The sequence below is a fragment of the Telopea speciosissima genome, chromosome 1 (assembly GCF_018873765.1).
Source record: "Telopea speciosissima isolate NSW1024214 ecotype Mountain lineage chromosome 1, Tspe_v1, whole genome shotgun sequence".
Taxonomy (NCBI): Eukaryota; Viridiplantae; Streptophyta; class Magnoliopsida; order Proteales; family Proteaceae; genus Telopea; species Telopea speciosissima.
Window position 1 is genome coordinate 76934022 of NC_057916.1, and position 19956 is coordinate 76953977.

General features: G+C 37.3%; 1 protein-coding gene across 1 annotated transcript; it reads right to left on the bottom strand.

Moving 5' to 3' along the window:
• Positions 1 to 2929: 2929 nt before the first annotated feature.
• Positions 2930 to 19693, bottom strand: LOC122654888. Its single transcript, XM_043849154.1, has 3 exons — positions 19601 to 19693; positions 14897 to 14905; positions 2930 to 3403 (listed from the first exon to the last, which is right to left on the bottom strand). The coding sequence occupies exons 1-3, from the start codon at positions 19676 to 19678 to the stop codon at positions 2930 to 2932; spliced, it is 561 nt and encodes a 186-aa protein (XP_043705089.1). The 5' UTR covers positions 19679 to 19693.
• Between the last annotated feature and the right edge of the window lie 263 nt (positions 19694 to 19956).

The following is a 19956-nucleotide window of genomic DNA, read 5'->3' on the forward strand; positions in this document are numbered from 1 at the left end:
CCTTGACAAGACCAGATATATCTTACTCAGTTAACAAGGTTTGTCAATACATGCATTCACCAACAACGGAGCACTGGATTGCAGTTAAACGCATACTGCATTATACAACGGACACACTAGATCTTGGCATTTGTTTACGTGTATCCTCATCATTACAACTCAGTGCGTATACGGATGAGGATTGGGCTGGTTGTTCTAATGATCGTCGCTCTACAGGCGGCTACTGCAGATATCTGGGCAATAATCTTGTCTCTTGGAGTTCCAAGAAGCAACACACCGTTGCAAGATCATCTACTAAGTCTGAGTACAAAGCCTTGGCCAATGCTTCAGCTGAACCAATATGGGTGCAACAGCTATTAGTAGATCTTGGTGTCTCAAGTCCAGTTCCGCTGTTATACTGCGACAACATTGGAGCAACATATCTAGCGGCAAATCCATTGTTTCATGCCAGAACAAAGCATATAGAGATCGATTACCACTTCGTTTGTGAACAAGTAGCAGCCAAGACTCTCTCTGTACGCTTTGTTCCAAGCCAAGATCAGATTGCAGATATTATGACCAAAGGTTTGCTAGGGCCACGATTTCATGCCCTACATGCCAAGCTCACGGTCGTGGACCGACCGCTTTGCTTGAGGGGGCGTATTAAGGATAAGAATCAAATTTCAAATTTGAATTCAAAAGCCATCAACGGATTGCATGTTGATAGAGTCAAGGGTTATCCCATGCAAACCTCCCACGGCTTATCCTCTTCCTACTTCTTCTCTTCAGCACCTTGTAGATAGGAGTTTTTAATTACACTCAAACTCCATCTCTCTTGTATTTCAAATTCAAATTACAAAGTGTAAAACGGCTCTCACATGTGATATAAATATATCACACCGTAGATGATCAATCACGGTGGATTATTCTCAAAGTCTTCTCCTGGGTTTATACCTCTTATCTTCTCTAACCTATCTCTTATCTTTTAAGCCCCCTCACAGCTTCGAATCAGATGCTCTGGTAAGGATAGCTCATCAATTTCTTTTTAACTTTGAACCCCAAAACAGGAGTGTCCTGTTTTGTCCTGCATTTCAATCTTGAAATCTTGAATCAAGAACAAAGATTAAGATGAACCGTGTTTGAGTTTGCAATGCGTAAAATTTCAGTCGAATTTCGTGATTTAGTCATTCGGATATGAAAACCCTCCAAAATTTTTCTCTTCTTAGGTTTGTTAAATTTCGTTTCTGAATCTTGTCTTTTGGTCGCCTTTATTCCATTATTCTGTTTAGTTAGTTCTTCACTTTATCCCAATACCAAATTAATCGGATGTTCAGGAGATGTATCTTTTCTCTTTCTGTTTCAAGTTCAGTAATTATTAGTATCTATAAGTTCTAATGAGTTTATGAATCCAATCTCTCTGCGTTGTAATTTTAAATTTGAGTTGATAATTTTGATTTATGCCCATTTTGTTTGCTTACAAGTATCGATGATACATCTACACTTCAGGGAAAGGGATACCTGCAACTCATCTTCCCCAATCGATTTGGGGAAGATGAGTTGCAGGGTTTTTTTTTTTTTGGGGGGGGGGGGTTTCTTTGCAAGGGCAATTCTGTCAGTTCATATCATAATTTTAACACTGTTAGTCATGAACTGACGGAATGGGCTTATTTGTTACCATTAGCAAACCTCAAGGGGGTATGCAAAATTTTCCAAAATCGGGGGATAAAATTATCCTTTCAGCAAACCTCAGGGGTGGTATGTGTAAATTACCCTTTTATTGCTGACTTTTTCCAATGAGGATGACAATGTCATTTGACATATATATTCGAAAAATGGGTATGAGTGACATTTTTTGTAATAATGATATGTCAGTTTTAATTTCCTTTTGAATTCCCTTTTATTCATTTATTGTTTTTGAAAATAAGACAAGGGGAAATAAAAAATAGGTATCCAATTTTTAATACACTTATAGAAGTGTCATGTGATTCAGATAATCCCTTTTTTTTAATGGTAATAGCTAATATTCATTACTAGGTTATACTCTAGAGTGTAAAAGCCCACGCGAAAAGTACAAAATTAGTCGTGACTGAAATCTAGAGATGTCAACGGATATTCGAAAATCTATATTCGATCCGCGTTCGTATCTGTTTAGGAGAATCCGAATCCGTCCGAAACTAATCGGATACGAATATGATAATCCCTTTATCCTACCAATTATTATCCAACTCGTTTAGCAATCCAATGGTAATAAAATATTTGAAATATATCTATGTGTTTGTCTATCTTTTTAAGTTACTTTATTGGATTTTGTTAACTTATTTTTACAATTTTATAAGTTAAGATAATGTGATTTTTTTTCTATATTTTTTATTGATTTATATATATTGTTTTATGCAATATGATACGTGAAATCACATATCTATGTGAGAAAATCAATGACTAAAAAGAGTAGAAGAAAGGGTAGTTTTGTTGAACTCTCAAGTCTCAACTCTAACCCTCATCACAAACACAGTAAAGATGTCAACAAATAGTCGAAAATTCGTATTCGATTCGCGTTCATATCCATTTAGGAGAATCCATATTCAAAAAATCACAATTCAGAAACTACCTGAATCGGTCCGAAAACAGATAAGATATTATCCGAATCTGTCCAAATATAAATGGATACGAATATGATAATGCCACTATCCAACCAAATTCAATCCGTTTACATCTCTACTGAAATACAATGATAAACAAAGACGAAGCCTGCGCCTCTAGTTTTTGTGAGAGGAAGTCTATCGGTATTATTCATAACAGTTTTAAATAGTACAATTCATCATGTATTATCGAGTCATGAATTGAGGATGCAGCGGATACAAAGGGGCATATATAAATGAGGAACTCAATACATACATAGCTGATAAGGTATCGGATCGGAATGAGAGAGAGAGAGAGAGAGAGAGTCATATTAATTTTGTTGGAGATAAGCCTTCTTTTCTTCTTCATTCATAAAAGAGACGAGGGGAAAGGACTTGCCCACTCCCATGGATGATTTGAAGGACATCTTATTGCCGTCGATGTACATCTCCGCCACCGGAACCCACAGCTTCAACGGCGTCCTTGCCTTGCATCCTGTCATCTTCTTCATCCTCCCCTTTTCTACATAGGCAGTGGTCTCGGCTGCATAGCTGTTCTTGGTGTTGGTAGCCGCATTGAAGTGCTCATAGGCGGCTTTGCATTTCCACCATACGAAGCCAGTGGATCTCACCCTCCCGCATTCTTCAAGGTCTCCCATGGGAAGGACACCACTAGGGAATCCAAGCTCTTTAATCAGCTCCGCCGAAAATCGATCACATGCTTCCTTTCCACGGATGATTTCAGCCCCAGCTCTCTCATCAGTGGCCATGACGATCGAATTCGACCAACAAAGTAATAGATAGAACTTCCAAAAGATTAAAAGAGGAACTCTCTTAGATCAAATCAACTGGCTTATTATTGATGTTAAAGGAGCTATGTCCGTTGTTTGTGATGTGAAGTCTGAGCAAATAAGGAGGATATTTATAGAAGTTTTATAAATACTAAACAGAAAATATTAATTAATTAAAGTAGGTCGCATTGGGTCCATATTTTAAGATAAAGGAAGCTTCATGTGATTATTGACTATTCTTCCATACTTAGTATGCCAAAATAGAATACAAATATTTAATTGAATAATTCTGGATCATATATATATATATATATATATATATGAAAAATTTTGTAATATAAAATGGACCATACGATTGATTGTGAATTTTTATATGGGGCAATTACTATCACTATCGTCTATATTTATTAAAACTACCCTATTTTAAACTTCTTTTCTGAAATTACCCTGCTTTTAAACTTTTACATCTTCTACCCTCATGCTTTTAAATACCCAAGTTGCCCTTCCTTTTCACCTAGTAACTTGTTAATCTATTTAACCTACCATTCATCTTCTACTTTTTACTATTTTTATCCTTAGAATAGTTAAAAATGAAGCACCCACCCACTTCTTCTCTCCCATTTTTTACTCTATTCAGATTTTTTTTGTTGTTTTTTCTTCAATTTTTCTATTTAATTAATTTTTTATTCAATTTTTCTATTTGAGAATGAAATGTTGAATAAAAATTAATTAAATAAAAAAATTGAAGAAAAAAAAAACCGAATGGAATAAAAATGGGAGAGAGAAGAAGCGGGTGGGTGTTTCATTTTATACTATTTTAATGATAAAAATAGTAAAAAAGTAGAAGATGAATAGTAAGTTAAATAGATTAACAGGTTACTTGATGAAAAGGAAGGATAATCTGGGTATTTAAAAACATGAGGATAGAATGAGATGTAAAAGTTTAAAAGCAGGATAGTTTTAGACAAGAAGTTTAACGTAGGGTAGTTTTTATAAATATAAGCTAAGTATAGGATAGTGATAGTAATTGCCCCTTTTTTCATCCCATTCATCAACCTTTCCCTCCCCCGTCTCTTCCAAAGTAGCATCTCCAACCCCATAAATCTGATTAAGGATTAGCTCTTTGTTCATAGTACACTGACTTTGTGTATTGAGCCACGGTTCATCATTGTTTATTTTTCATCATTTGATCAAAGATCCCAATCCTAAGGTGACGAGAGTGTGTTTCTATGTGTCGTTGCATGGGACTGATCTCCTAAAAGGTTATTTGGCAGTCATCAACCAGGTCAACATATATCACAAAATTTCTCTAGACTAATATGCTAAAAGGTATCTCTACACCATCTTCAATTTCGACATGTCAAGTCAAAAGGTGATATGGCAATTCTCATTTCTCAAATGCCCCTCCAAAGTATTTGAATATTCCCTTTATTTTCTATCATTTACATCTTTTTCACAAAAGTTTATTTTTTACTAGATTTCACGGCTTTATTTTGACATTTGGGTAATTCCGTTTAGCTTAAAATTTGACAAGTGAGTTGGGGCTCAGAATTGACTTGTCCAAAAACTTCAACTATATCTAATTTGCACATACCAATTATTTTTACCAATATAGAGATACCCTTTAGACTTCCTTTTTTGGTAGAAGATACCCTTCAGACTTACTTGTTACTATTCTAAAATATCTTTTTCCCACAAATAAAAAAATTCATTTTTCTACACTGATTTTCTTTATGTGGTCCTTGAGACAGCAGCATTTTTTTTTTTTTTGGGGGGGTGGTGTGCAATTCAAGGGCCCACCAGCCATCAACCTCAATAGGACCCCACAAAGAGGCAATGAGGGGACCCACAAGGGGTCAAATATGGTACCCAAAGGCTCCACTTCTTGGAAAGCAATTAAATGTGGACTAGGTGTCGCTAAGGAGACTTGAATCACCGATCAAGCGCCTAACGCAGTTCTCCCAAGAGAGTAGCGAACCACCAGGGCAAGCCTTGGATCGACAGACAGACAGCAGCACTCGGTTGTGTATGAAAGTGATTAATATGACCATGAGCTTTAGGCATGACCACCTTACAATAATACAATTACTTGTAGGTGTACCACCAGAACAAAGGAAATACTAGCAGATTGCTATGCTAGTACCATCTCATGTTGCAGGAAGGTAAAAGGGGAGTTGCAACAAAGATTAAGGTCTTGGACCCGAAAATAGTATTCCTCCTTTGCAGGATGGGCACTATGTTACTCCAATCAATAGTTGTGGTCTGCCCATATCACTAGGTAAGTGACAAGTTACATTTGGGAAGGTGTTAGCACTCCAGAACGTCCAACCGAAATCGATCTTTCTAGACCATACTTGTTGTTTATACATTCTATACACCTAATTAATCTAATTTGATGTTAAATATATGTCCATTTGAAGACATTTCGATAAAACCAATGCCGAATAATCTTTTAGGAGATCAGTCACATTCAATGACACATAGAAACACGCTTTCTTCACCTTAGGATTGGGATCCTTGATCAAATGATGAAACAAAAAAAAACAAAGATGAACCGTGGCTCAATACACAAAATCAGTGTACCATGAATAAATTAAGAGCTAATCCTTAATCATGTTTATAGGGTTAGAGATGCTACTTTAGGGGGAGGGGGGGGGAAGAAAAGGAAAGGTTGATCCAGAATTATTCAATTAAATATTTGTATTCTATTTTGGCATACCAGTGGAGAAGAACAGTCAATAGTCACATGGAGGCTTGGAGCTTGCTTTTATCTTAAAATATGGACCCAATGTGACGTACACAATAATTAAGATTAGCTTTCCCATTTTCTTTCTTGACTAAATCCTCACACGTTGCGTTTAGTATTTATAACACTTCTATAAATATATATCCTCCTATGCTCATAGACTTCACACCACAAACAACAACATATCTAGCTCTTTTAACATCAATAATAAGCAGTTGATCTTAACTAAGAGTGTTCCTCTTTTGATTTTTTGAAGTTCTATCTATTACTTTGTTGGTCGACTTCGATCGTAATGGCTACTGATGAGAGAGCTGGGGCTGAAATTATCCGTGGAAAGGAAGCCTGCGATCGATTTTCAGCGGATCTGATGAAAGAGCTTGGATTCCCTAGCGGTGTCCTTCCCATGGGAGAATTGGAAGAATGCGGAAGGGTGAGATCCACGGGCTTCGTGTGGTGGAAATGCAAAGCCCCCTATGAGCACTTCAATGCGGCTACCAACACCAAGAACAGCTATGCTGCCGAGACCACTACCTATGTTGAAAAAGGGAGGATGAAGAAGATGACCGGATGCAAGGCCAGGACGCCGCTGAAGCTGTGGGTTCCGGTGGTGGAGATGTACATCGACGGCGATAAGATGTCCTTCAAGTCATCCATGGGAGTCGGCAAGTCCTTCCCCCTCGTCTCCTTCATGAATGAAGAAGAAAAGAAGGCTTATCTCCAACAAAATTAGTATATATTGATGCAGCAAATTAAACCATGCATACGTACTCTACCCTCCTTCAGGATCAGTCCCTGAAGGTGAAGAAGGTCCTTATCATTTCTATACCTTAATTATCGCTCAGCTATATATATGTGCTGAGTTCCTTATTTATTATGTTCCTTAATTTGTATCCCCTGCATCCTCATTTTATGACCCAATAATATATATTTGATGAACTGTACTATTTAATACTAGACGCGCAGCTTCATCTATGTTTATCATTGGATTTCAGTCACGGACCAATTTTGTACTTTTTGCGAGGACTTTTGAACTCTAAAGTCTGAATTTTTATCTTCTCAATTACACTGCCCGTATTTAACGTCAAGTACATTTAATAGAGAGAGGTGGATCCCACCTCGGGCAGGGTAATTGAGAGGATAAAGATCCCTAAAGTCTAACCTAGTAATGAATATTAGCTATTACTATTATAAAAAGGGATTATGAATAAAAGAGAATTCAAAAGTAAATTAAAAATGGCATATCATTATTACAAAAAATGTCATGCATGAATGCCCATTTTTTCGAGTATATATGTCAAATGACATTGTTATCCTCATTGAAAAAATCAACAAAAAAATTAAAGTGTTTTTTTTTTTTTTTTCAATTTTAGCTTATGTGCATAAAAAAAATTAAGTCATAGCTAACACATGTTTTCTTTTCTTTTTTTTGGTAAGTATAGCCAACAATCAATTTGGTCCTTACATAGGTTCCACTTACTTTAATGTGATATTTCAAATGAGAAACGAGTTTTCCATGTCAAAAGAAAAAAGGTTAATTTGGTCCTTAACTAAGTCCTTATCTCTTTTTGACATATGGCTAGTAAAAGAGATGACCCACATGGCTAAAATATAGGCTTATGTCATGATTAGGGTCATAATTAAATGCATATTTAGAAACAAATTTCCCCCTAATTTAATACCACATCTAACAAACAATATAGGCCTTAAACTCTATGTTTGAGAAAACCCTTATAGGTTTCCACCCAAAAGAACAAAGAAAACCCTTATAGGTTGCATTCTATATTTCTATGACACATCTAATAAGAAAATGGCCAATCTGCGCAAAAATAACAATATTGATCCTTTGGCATGTCATCGGTCCCAATCACTTGATTATCGATCTTCCCAATCCCTTGGCCGGTGGTCAATTTGTCCCTTGACGGATTAATCTATTCATATTCTTTGACCAATGACCCTATTTGGTCTCTAAATTTTTTTCTCTTTTTTTATTTTTTATTATAGGTCAGTAAAATTTAAATTAAAAGATGAAAAAAATACAACAATTAACGTCCAGGCATACTCAGACGAATACAAAGCAACAAAGATAGGGGGAGAACGGACCCTTATCCCCTGAGGTTCGCTGACCGATACGGTTGTGCGGTTCCTCTCATAGGGGATTGAAATGACCATTCCACCCCCTGACCGAACACAACGCCCGGATAAGGTCCACCCCCTTTTTATTAGAGGCACTAGGGAACCGTACCAGGCAAGGGAACCGCAAGTGATAAAAATTCGAGGGAGAACACCCCTAACACAAGGAAACAAAAATAGGAACCAAATTAGGAGAACCTATATTTGGCTCGCTCCATTGAATCTTCTAACATGGCCTTCCTTATCGAAAGAGGAAAAGTTGGTTTAAAATTAATATTGATGGGTGTTCGCTTGATAATCTTGGGAAGGCGGGTGCTGGTGGTGTCATAAGGGATTCTAACGCCAAAGTGATTGTTTCTTTTCGATCCTACCTTGGTGATACTTCTAACTTTGAAGCTGAGTTTAGGGCATTGCTTATTGGTTAGGATCGGGCTAGAAAGCTTTGCCTCTCTAAGGTTTGGATTCAGTGTGATTCAGCTGCAGTGCTAATCTTGGCTTCAAAGTTGATGCTTCTGTGGTTTGTTCAACAACAGTGGTTAGGCTTCCAAGAATACATTGGGAAAATTGAATGGAAAATTTCACATTGTTTTCGAGAGGCTAATCCAGTGGCTGATTTCCTAACTAAGTCGATGTCAAAATTTGAATTATCCACTCCTATTGTTTCTTGGTTTGCTTCCGTTGAAGAGGATCTTAGGGTTGATGCTCAGCGAAGACCTATTCTGTTGGCGCTAGTTTCTTCGCTGTTTTTTTATTAGTTTGTTCTGTTTGTCTGCGGTTTGACCCCCTACTGATGACTATGCCGTAGGTGGGGGCTTGAATTGGTAATTTTTGTTTGTTGTCTTTGGCTTCGCCACTCATTGGTTTTGTTATTTTCATTCCTTTTTAATATACATGACCTTTTAATGCGGGGGGAAAAAAAAAAAAAGGTGTGTTTTTATGTTCCATCCTTTGTCAATGGTACCTTTTGTTCTTGAAGGGTATTTTGGTCAGTTGACCATATTTTTGCCCAAAACCTAGTTTTAGTTTAAAAAATATTGCATGTTTAAGTGTTTTAAAATGTTTTAAATCATATGTGAAGTTTTCAAATGCATTTTGGTTAGAAAAATACATTTCATGGGCATTTCCCCCTTTCGGCCATCTTACGGGTAGTTTGGTCATTTGATATTTTATCACAGTACACAACTTGAAAATGGTTTTCACTCTCATAGTTTGATGTTTCTANTNTNTNTNTNTNTNANANANANTNCNATCTTTACGGTAGTTTAGGGCTTGCATTGTGCCATTTTACCCTCTAGGGTGGTTTGGGCATTGCGAATTGAATGCATGTTATATTTGTTAGTTTTCCATATGTATACTAATGACTAGTAAGTGTCATTTGACATATGTATTTGAAAAATGTATATTATAGTGACATCTTTTAATAAGGACATAATGATATGTCACTTTTAATAATTTTTTTGAAAATCCTTTTATACTGTAAATAGTTTTGGGAATAAGACAAGGAGAAATTAAAAGTAGGTATCACTCAAACAATCCTTTGGTTTTTTTAATAGTGATAGATTATATCATTAGTAAGTTGGAGTGCAGAACGCCACGCGAAATAACTACAAAATTAATCGTGAGTGAAATCCAATGATAAACAAAGATGAAGCTTGGGCTTTATTGGGTCAAGAAATGGGGATGCAGAGGATACAAAGTGACATAAATGAGGAACTTAATACATATATATATAGCTGATAAGGTATCTCGGAATTGAATGATAAGGAGCTTCAGAGAGAGAGACTATTAATCCTGACTAAGTCGTCACAACTGAAGGAGGGTAGAGTTCGTATGGTTTAATTTTGTTGGAGATAAGCCTTCTTTTCTTCTTCATTCATAAAAGAGACGAGGGGGAAGGACTTGCCGACTCCCATGGATGATTTGAAGGACATCTTGTTGCCGTCGATGTACATCTCTGCCACCGGAACCCACAGCTTCAGTGTCGTCCTGGCCTTGCATCCGGTCATCTTCTTCATCCTCCCTTTTTCACCATACGCAGTGGTCTCGGCAGCATAGCTGTTCTTGGTGTTGGTCGCCGCATTGAAGTGCTCATAGGGAGCTTTGCATTTCCACCACACAAAACCCGTGGATCTCACCCTGCCGCATTCTACAAGGTCTCCCATGGGAAGGACACCACTAGGGAATCCAAGCTCTTTCATCAAATCTGCTGAAAATCGATCACATGCTTCCTTTCCACTGATGATTTGTTGGATTTTTAATTGTTTTAAAATTAAAGATTCAAAATACGGTTTTGTTGGAGGGTTGAGTGCTTTCCTAATAGACACCTAAATAGCCAATAGGTGCCTATTGGAAGACTTGTTTGAGTGGCTAACAAACAAGCCTTATGGGAAAAGACATGAGTTCGGACATATCTCTTGGAGACATCCCTTAGTGGTGTCTCTTCCTCTCCTATATAAAGAGAGGGGGTCTTGCTCATTCTCCAACAATTGCTTTTGAAATTAATTTTAGAAGCATTTTTAGTTCTTTTCCACTGTAATCGATTAGTGTCGATGAGTTAGTGAATATAGCCTTTGGACACCCTTTGTAATCACATTTGGAACTGCAACCTATGTGATTAGAGAGTTGTTTCATCTTGGAGGTATAGATGCATGGTCAACCCAGTTGCGGATGGGGCATCTAAAAACCTTAAGGAGAGCATCGTTTGATGCGACTCAACTCTACCATTTATTGTTCGGATTACACAAGAGGACGTATATTGTTGACTCGGTGCGATACTATTTGTCATACCAATCGAGATAAGTCTTGTATTTATTATTTATTTATTGTTTCTAGTCTTATACTTGCTGCCCATGATATTTTAATCTTACAATCTTAAGGTTTTTAGATGGGTATAAGACTGTAGAATTGCTTGATTTCCTATGTGAAAAAATTTGTTCTATATTTATTGGGATTGAAAGGGAGAGCGTCTCTATTACATACATCGAACATGGCAAACAACACAAGTATTTGTGAAGTTTGATTTTCACATGTATCATTCTCATTGGACATGAAATGCAGTCAATGGCATTTACCCAAAAGCCTATGTGTGAAACGGTTGAAATCACCGGTTTGTGGTGGTTTTTCAAAAGAAAGAGGGTGCTTGATTGTTTCTTGTCTAAGAGAGAATGGGTAAAGTTATGTGGGCGATGAGATGTATACTAGAATTATTGAGGCGTGCCGGCTTATGTTCTTCCACGTTCAAGCTTCAATTCCAATCTCAACGGAAATGATGGAAACTCTAAATTACAGCCGGGCCTGCTTAGAATCGGCATAGAGGAGGCTTCGTTCAACGAAGATACTGTGTGCCGCCTTCAAATTCGAAGAAGGACTTCGTAGACTTGTCTGTGGAAAGGAATCAAGGAGGAATTGGCGCTATCCTGGCTGCCGGTGCAGTGCGATTGCTCACGGCAAAGGAGATTGATATCTTTGCTTATGTGGGAAGCGACCAGTCCCTCCTACTGATTTGTGTTTGGCACAGCATTCGTGTGGACAGCCATATGAGAAGAAGTCGATTACGCCTCGATCGGTAGTTCATGTATGCTTTACCTGTGGGCAGCCCTAATCGAAGATTGTGGAATGTGGGCGTCATAGTTGTGAGCAAATTTGCCACTTTTGGAATAGAGGTGGTGTTTAAATTCCTCTTTATTAGAGATATAAAAGGATGATCGGTTGATATGTGACTCTTTGTCATGACAACCGTTGGAATAATTGTAAAGGATGCATGGTTTCACACCTACACCAATTGGTCCTTTTGGTTTTATCAACACTATTCTTTGGTCTCACATGTTTGGGTTGACAAGTTTGGTCACCATGTGGTGTTGGTAAATCATAGCGTGTGTACCGTATCTAGTTGTCTTTGAGAAGTGCAATCACAGAAGGTTTGATTTTCAATTTCACTACAATTCTGTCTCCTAGAATGGATTAAGTTCACAGTCTCTTGTCTTAATAAATGATTGGATTGTTTTTAATTCCAATGTGTTGCATTATGGTCATTGATAAAATGTTTCATGGAATTTTTGAGTTTTTCTTATTGGTTGTATGGGCATATTCTATGGGGTAGAAATTCCATAAGACGACCAATTTTTGTTTTAAGCGATCTTTGGCGGTTCAAACCATGTGGATTCGTCTATTGGTTTGGTTTGTTGGCTTTTCAAGCCAATTGGTAATTAAGTTATTTACTGTTAGTTGATCGTAAGTCTCATTTATATGGATATTTGCAAGTATTTGTATGCATATAATATTGTGAACACGCAATCGGTATTGCTCGATTATTGTGTTACAAGATGCAAATTTTTTTTTATTGAGAGGGATCGTGATACTTTCACTTATGGGCCTAATGGACAACGTTATATGTCGGAAATTGATTTATTCAGCCCTTCAATATGTTGCATCATATGTTATCAGTAATTGGATGTTTAAGTTGAAGGCTTGGTTCTTATATTTGATACTGGCCAGGTTTATACATATTATTATTAGATTGGATTATGGAAAGTCTATGTATGTATTGGCTAATAAAGCCATGTACTAGATTGACTACCTTAATTGTTTGTCTATTAAGACAAGTGACAATATATGATACATGTTGGTTGAATGCTTGTTCTATCAAGTATTTGTGCATGTAATTATGTATATATATATATATATATATATATATAAGTGCATGGTTTCATGACTGTTTATTGATAAGCTATAATTTGATATGCAAGTAAAGTTGCATGGTTGAATTAGTATGGAAGTGTGGGGGTCGAGTTCTCTCACAAGGACATTCTCATATTAATTTGGCTTATATCTCTAAAAGTGATAAACCCAAAATGTGGGGGTTATTATGAGAATGTGTGTATTCGTATGCAAAGTCTCTCTTTTTTCAAAGAGATAGTTCAAGTAAAATGTTTGATTTCTACTTGGAAAGGAAGTCAAGTACATATGGAACGTATTTGAAACAACACTTTGGTTCAAAGGTGGCATGTACAAACATGTGTTAGTGGGTGTGATTCATGGAATCGGTAATATAAGCCTAAGTTATAGGTTCCACTATGATTTTATTTTTATGGCTTCGTAAGAAAGTCGGATTTGGAGCCATACGGCTATGAATATAAATGATAGATATATGGTGATGACCAAAGCCAAATTGTGTTACGAAATACAAAGGATATGGTCGGTAGAGAAATAAAGACTAATATGTCTTGATTACATATATCGGTGAGGCTAAGGAAGGTAGCATTATCGCTCAGTATAGTCGGGACAGAAAATGACTAATACTATTATATAGCCTCGACCATTATTGTGGTATACATTTAAGAATGAGTTTAAAGCCTGTGTCATAGGTCATGTGATGGACACCCAACCTATGTGAAGAGGTTTAACTCTGAATTAGGTTCAAAGGGTACAAACGAAGTCACCGATGACTGACTAGTACTACTAAAATTTACTCATTCGATTACATGGGAAAGTAGTACCACCACAATGAAATGAGGATGAGTTAGATACTCTTAATCAAGCCAAATCCTACGAAATGTGGGGGTGTGTTAAGCGTGGTGCGCATTGGTGACCTTAGTGGATGTAGGAGGTGAGGCCGCCTACCGATGAGAGTTTTAAAGGCGAACTCTTTAAACGTCCATGAGACCAAGATAGGGGACAAGGCCGGTTAAAAATGTCCAATTTTGTCATGAACGGGTTAAGTCACGTAAGGTCGTGGTAGGATATGGATGGTGAGCTTGCCGGCTACGCCAATGAGGAAAGGTTCAAGAAGTCGACTTCACCCGTACTCTGTAGCGAAGTTCATCAAACCTAGTGTAGGTTCAAGTCCGAAAGACACTGCAACGATGTGTCCTACTATGTCTAATATATTCACTAACTCAGTGTTTTGTTTTATCGGTATTTTGAATCTGTGGGGATTGTTGGATTTTTAATTGTTTTAAAATTAAAGATTCAAAATACGGTTTTGTTGGAGGGTTCGAGTGCTTTCCTAATAGACACCTAAATAGCCAATAGGTGCCTATTGGAAGACTTGTTTGAGTGGCTAACAAACAAGCCTTATGGGAAAAGACATGAGTTCGGACATATCTCTTGGAGACATCCCTTAGTGGTGTCTCTTCCTCTCCTATATAAAGAGAGGGGGTCTTGCTCATTCTCCAACAATTACTTTTGAAATTAATTTTAGAAGCATTTTTAGTTCTTTTCCACTTAATCGATTAGTGTCGATGAGTTAGTGAATATAGCCTTTGGACACCCTTTGTAATCACATTTGGAACTGCAACCTATGTGATTAGAGAGTTGTTTCATCTTGGAGGTATAGATGCATGGTCAACCCAGTTGCGAATGGGGCATCTAAAAACCTTAAGGAGAGCATCGTTTGATGCGACTCAACTCTACCATTTATTGTTCGGATTACACAAGAGGACGTATATTGTTGACTCGGTGCGATACTATTTGTCATACCAATCAGATAAGTCTTGTATTTATTATTTATTTATTGTTTCTAGTCTTATACTTGCTGCCCATGATATTTTAATCTTACATGATTTCAGCCCCAGCTCTCTCATCAGTAGTCATGACGATCGAAGTCGACTAACAAAGTAATAGAAATAACGTACGTAGAAAGAAAGAAAGATTAATAGAGGAACTCTCTTAATTAGATCAACTGCTTATTATTGATGTTAAAAGAGGTATTCTGTTTGTGGTGTGAAGTCTGAGCATATGGAAGGAGGATATTTATAAATAATACTAAAACCTTACGGTGAGATGGTGACCTTATCATTCAATTTATTTGTGACCTTCGACACAAAGCATCTTCATCAAACCGGGTCTCTCGTATGTGTGAGGAAAGGATTGAGTCCTCGGCTGATAGTCGTCCAATGTGCCAATATATTCGTTCAGAGAGGGTGGGCCGTGGGCGGCTACCGAACGAACCTTCTACTAAGGAAGCAGTCTTCCACTCTTAATACTTAATACTTTGCCCAACAATTTTGATTTAGGATCGAGTTTCAACATCATCGGTTGTTTATTGTTTCAATTTGTTTAATCAAGTCCTACGTACCCTACCTTCACTGATTTTTATTCCGTGCTGAACTAGAATTTTCCTTATTTAGTTTTTTTAGAAAAAAAAAAAAGAGAAAAAGTATGCTACCCGGTTATTTCATAATTTGGTTCTCCTTCCGTCGTGGAGGGAGCCAGAGGGTCGAGCCCAACAAAACAAGGGGGGTTTTGATCATTTCATAGGTGGGACCCAAGTGAGCCCCCTTGTTTTTGCTGGGCTAGACCCTCCAGCTCTGGCCACGACTGGAGGAGAGCCACATCCATCGTTTCACGACCCGTATGTCTGAGCACTAGGGCAGCGTGTACCGTGTGATCGGGTGGGGTTATCTTTCACTTAGTTTTAATATAATTCTCATTTAATAATTTCTACCAGTTCATCTTCATTTATCATTTCATCATTTCATCATTTCATCATTTCATCAAGATCCCAATCCTAAGGTAAAAGAAGCGTGTTTTCATGTCATTGCACGTTTTTTTTAAGTTAAGCCCTATCGAGCGCTCATAGGGGTTGGTGTCCCAACTCAAGGAAGAGTGACCAGTGGTGGGAATGAGAGAGGTAAGTGAAGAATAACAAGATGTTTATCCATCAAATGGGGGAGAGAGTTGAAATAGCGACCTCTCCCTAAACTTAGGCCAGCGTTCTATTGCACTAGATCAATCATTACATGTGATTGATCTCCTAAAAGATTTTTTGGCATTAGTTCTATCGATATGTCTTCAACTCTTCTTCTTCATAAGGGCATATATTTAACATTAAATAGGTCCACAAAAACCGTTTCTAGGGTAGGTTAGTTGCATTTAATAAGGAAAAAAATTTTCTAGATCAAAAAGCTAAAAGGTATGTCAAATCATCATCAAGTTGTATTGAATAAAAATAAGATAGATCCTCTAACAGCATTTTACAAAAATACTTAAGAATAGTACGATCATCTCCTTTTGATAGTATCATTCTTCTCTTCAAATATATAAAAAAATTTGGAAAAGACTGAGTAAGCTAGCATTCTATGTGTTTAACTCTCTTTGAGAGGTAAGAGAGTCATTTCAAAAAAAGAAAGAGAGAGATAGACACATAGGTTGCTAGCTTACGTTATACCGTTAACATACCCATCCCTCTCCCAAATTTTTTATAATCAAAACCTAATATCCCAAGATTTTCCCGACCCCTAACTTACATACTCAATAAATCATTGGTTGATTTAATGGAGATCTCAGATTTTCTCTGGATCATTTGCAACAGCAACTTGAACAGGACCGTAACATGCATGTGCTTCATTAATGATGAGGGTTTAAACTCATATAGGTTCTTTTTTTAAATGAAACAACTTCAAACATGTCACTTTTTTGAAGTTGGCAATTCATACGTACCTTACAAACCACTATTGTGATTAGGTGATGAAACAATATTTGTTCCTGCCAATTATCCACTGGTCATTAGCCTTGTTTTAAGTGGCAATAAATTCTCCTTTTCACAAGTCTTGCTTTCGTTCGCTTCATACAGTTGTTTCCTAATAATAAAACTAGTTCGGTAGTCATATTCCCAATAGATTTCATTCATATACACTATCTTCACAATCAAAATCCATGTCATATTTTGGTACTTCATCAGATTCTTATTGATGGGAATCCTTTTCTTGATTAATCATGTAGGTATGTACATTCTCTGACATCCAATTAACCTATAATTCCAGTGCTGTTTTTTATAAACTCTACATGATATGGACCAATTCCAAAATTTTGTAAAGATCCGAACAAAATGTATTGAATAAATGCATAGAACAAGTTTCAAAAGAATTAGTATTGATGTGGTATTTAAAAGATAAAAAAGAATTAAGGGCAAAATAAAAAATACATGGCTACTTTCAATAAAAAGAAATAAAGGTAAGAACATTGACCTTACCTTGAGTATGAAAAGAACCTCTGTTATGATCATAGGTAGATGGGTTATTGTGATCATGTAGATCCGCAACCCCCCCCCCCCCCCCCCCCCCCCCCCCCCCCCCCCCCCCCCCCCCCCCCCCCCCCCCCCCCCCCCCCCGTTGGGTTATTGTGTTGGATTAGTCTATTAGGGGTAGATGGATAATTTAAATTGGGTTAGTTTGTTAGGGGTAGATGGGTAATTTGTTAGAATTTGGTTATATAATGTAGGGCAAGAGGTTGTAAAGAGCAATGAAGAAATATCAATTCTCTCTCTCCAGTCTATCTTCTTCTTCCCCTGTTTCTAGGAGGTCGCTGACCTCGAAGCCAGCATTCCCTCTTCCTCTTCCCCTTCTACAACCTTAACTTCCCCTTTCAGTAACGACAACCTCTCAATAAAAAAAGATATGACTACTTTCAAATAAATAAATAAAAAGGTAAAAGCTTCGGTCTTACATGTATTATGCAGAGTACCTCTAAATCAAAAATTAATCAGTGTAAACACAAGGCTAGGTGCAGCCAGAGAGGAAGAATCAAGAACATATAGATACGGCTTAGTGAAAGTTGCCACATTATATGCAATTTAGGGTTTTTTTTGTCTTCTAAAGGAGAATATGGGCTTGTTATACGAATCATTATCACCTTCAATTTCTGTCCGCCTCAATTCTCTCCAATCCCTCACATAGGAGCAAAAATGACCACCTTACCCACTGCCCAAACACACTGCCCAAGGTAGGATAAGATGGTCATTTCTGCTCCTATGTGAGGGATTGGAGGGAATTAGAGGGGGCAGCGAATTGGAGGTGATATGCCGCGTGAATGGTTTGAACTAGGAGCTAATCGAAAGGGTGAAACATGAATAAAAGTTGAAGTTAAGTCATTTGACGGTGAGTGATTAAAGGCCGGTTCCTAGGCAGTAGGAATTTTCCTACTACCCGGTTTGCAGTAAAATTTTGTCCCCTTTTTTTGATATGGAAAACCTCTTTCTTGGTAAAAATATCATTTGTGATTAAAGTAATTACAACCTAGGACCAAATTAATTAATTGATTGATGCTAACTTGTGTCAGATCACTTAATGACTTAATTCTTTTAATTTTATGGACTCTGTGTGCTAAAATTGAAAAATATACTTCAATTTTCTGTATTTTCTCAATAGTGACATGATTTATTTTTTTTAATGATGATGAGTAAATTTTTTGGGTAAATTACACATCATCTCCTGGTTTTCAAACGAAACTTAGATCACCCCTTGATTTTTGAAAAAACTCAAATCACTCCCTCTACAGTAATGGTGTTAGTCTGTTGTTAGTTATTGATGTGAAAGGAGTATTTTACCCTTGTATTAAAACATTAGAATTAAATTTATAAAACTATCATTCATTCATCTTAAACATTGGTCAAGGGTAGTTTAGGGATTTAAATTTATTTAACTGGCTGACATCATCACTTAATATCATAAAACTAACAGTAGGAATTAATTTGTCATATTGGGGTCTAAACCAAGGGGTGATTTGAGTTTCGTTTAAAAAGCAAGGGGTGATTTAAGTTTCGTTTAAAAATCAGGGAGTGAACTGTAATTTACCCTTTTATTTTATTTTATTTTTTTGATAAACATGATAGGTAATATTGATTAGTATGTTAGAGTGCAGAAACCCACAAAAACCACAAAATCATGAGTGAAGTCCAATGATAAACAAAGATGAAGCCTGCGCCTGAAATTTTAAGTATTATTGAGTCATGAAGTGAGGATGCATGCTAGGAATGATACAAAGGGACATAAATAAGCTAGGAACTCAATCCATCCCAATCCAACATATAGCTGATAAGGAGGGTAGAGTATGGTTTAATTAATAATTTGGTGCATCAATATTAATTAATTTTGTTGGAGATAAGCCTTCTTTTCTTCTTCATTCATAAAAGTGACAAGGGGAAAGGACTTGGCCAACCCCAAGGATGACTTGAAGGACATCTTGTTGCCGTCGATGTACATCTCCACCACCGGAACCCACAGCTTCAGCGGCGTCATAGCCTTGCATCCGGTCATCTTCTTCATCCTCCCCTTTTCAACATAGGCAGTGGTCTCGGCAGCATAGCTGTTCTTATTGTTGGTAGCCGCATTGAAGTGCTCATAGGCGGCTTTGCATTTCCACCACACGAAGCCCGTGGATCTCACCCTCCCGCATTCTTCAAGCTCTCCCATGGGAATGACACCACTAGGGAATCCAAGCTCTTTCAGCAGATCCACCGAAAATCGATCACAGGCTTCCTTTCCACAGACGATTTCAGCCCCAGCTCTCTCATCAGTAGCCATGACGACGTCAACCAACAAAGTAATAGAAATAACGTAGAATAGAGGAACTCTCTTCAACTGCTTATATATTGATGTTAAAAGAGTTAAGCTGTTTGTGGTGTGAAGTCTGAGCATGCAATGGATGGATATTTATAGAGAGACTGATCTTATCTTTCATTTATTTGAAACAGAACATCTTCATTCACCGGGTCTCCTACGTGCGAGGACTCAGTCCACCCGATAATCCCATGTGCCACCTTCAATAAGAGAGAGGGGTTTCTTTTTAAGTAAACAAAGAAAGAAAAAAAGATAGACATAGGGAGGCACTGGTGTATGCTATGTTGCGTGACGGTTTTTTTTCTCCCATTTATTTTTTAGAGTAAATCTCCATGTCTAACCAAGGGTGGAGAGTG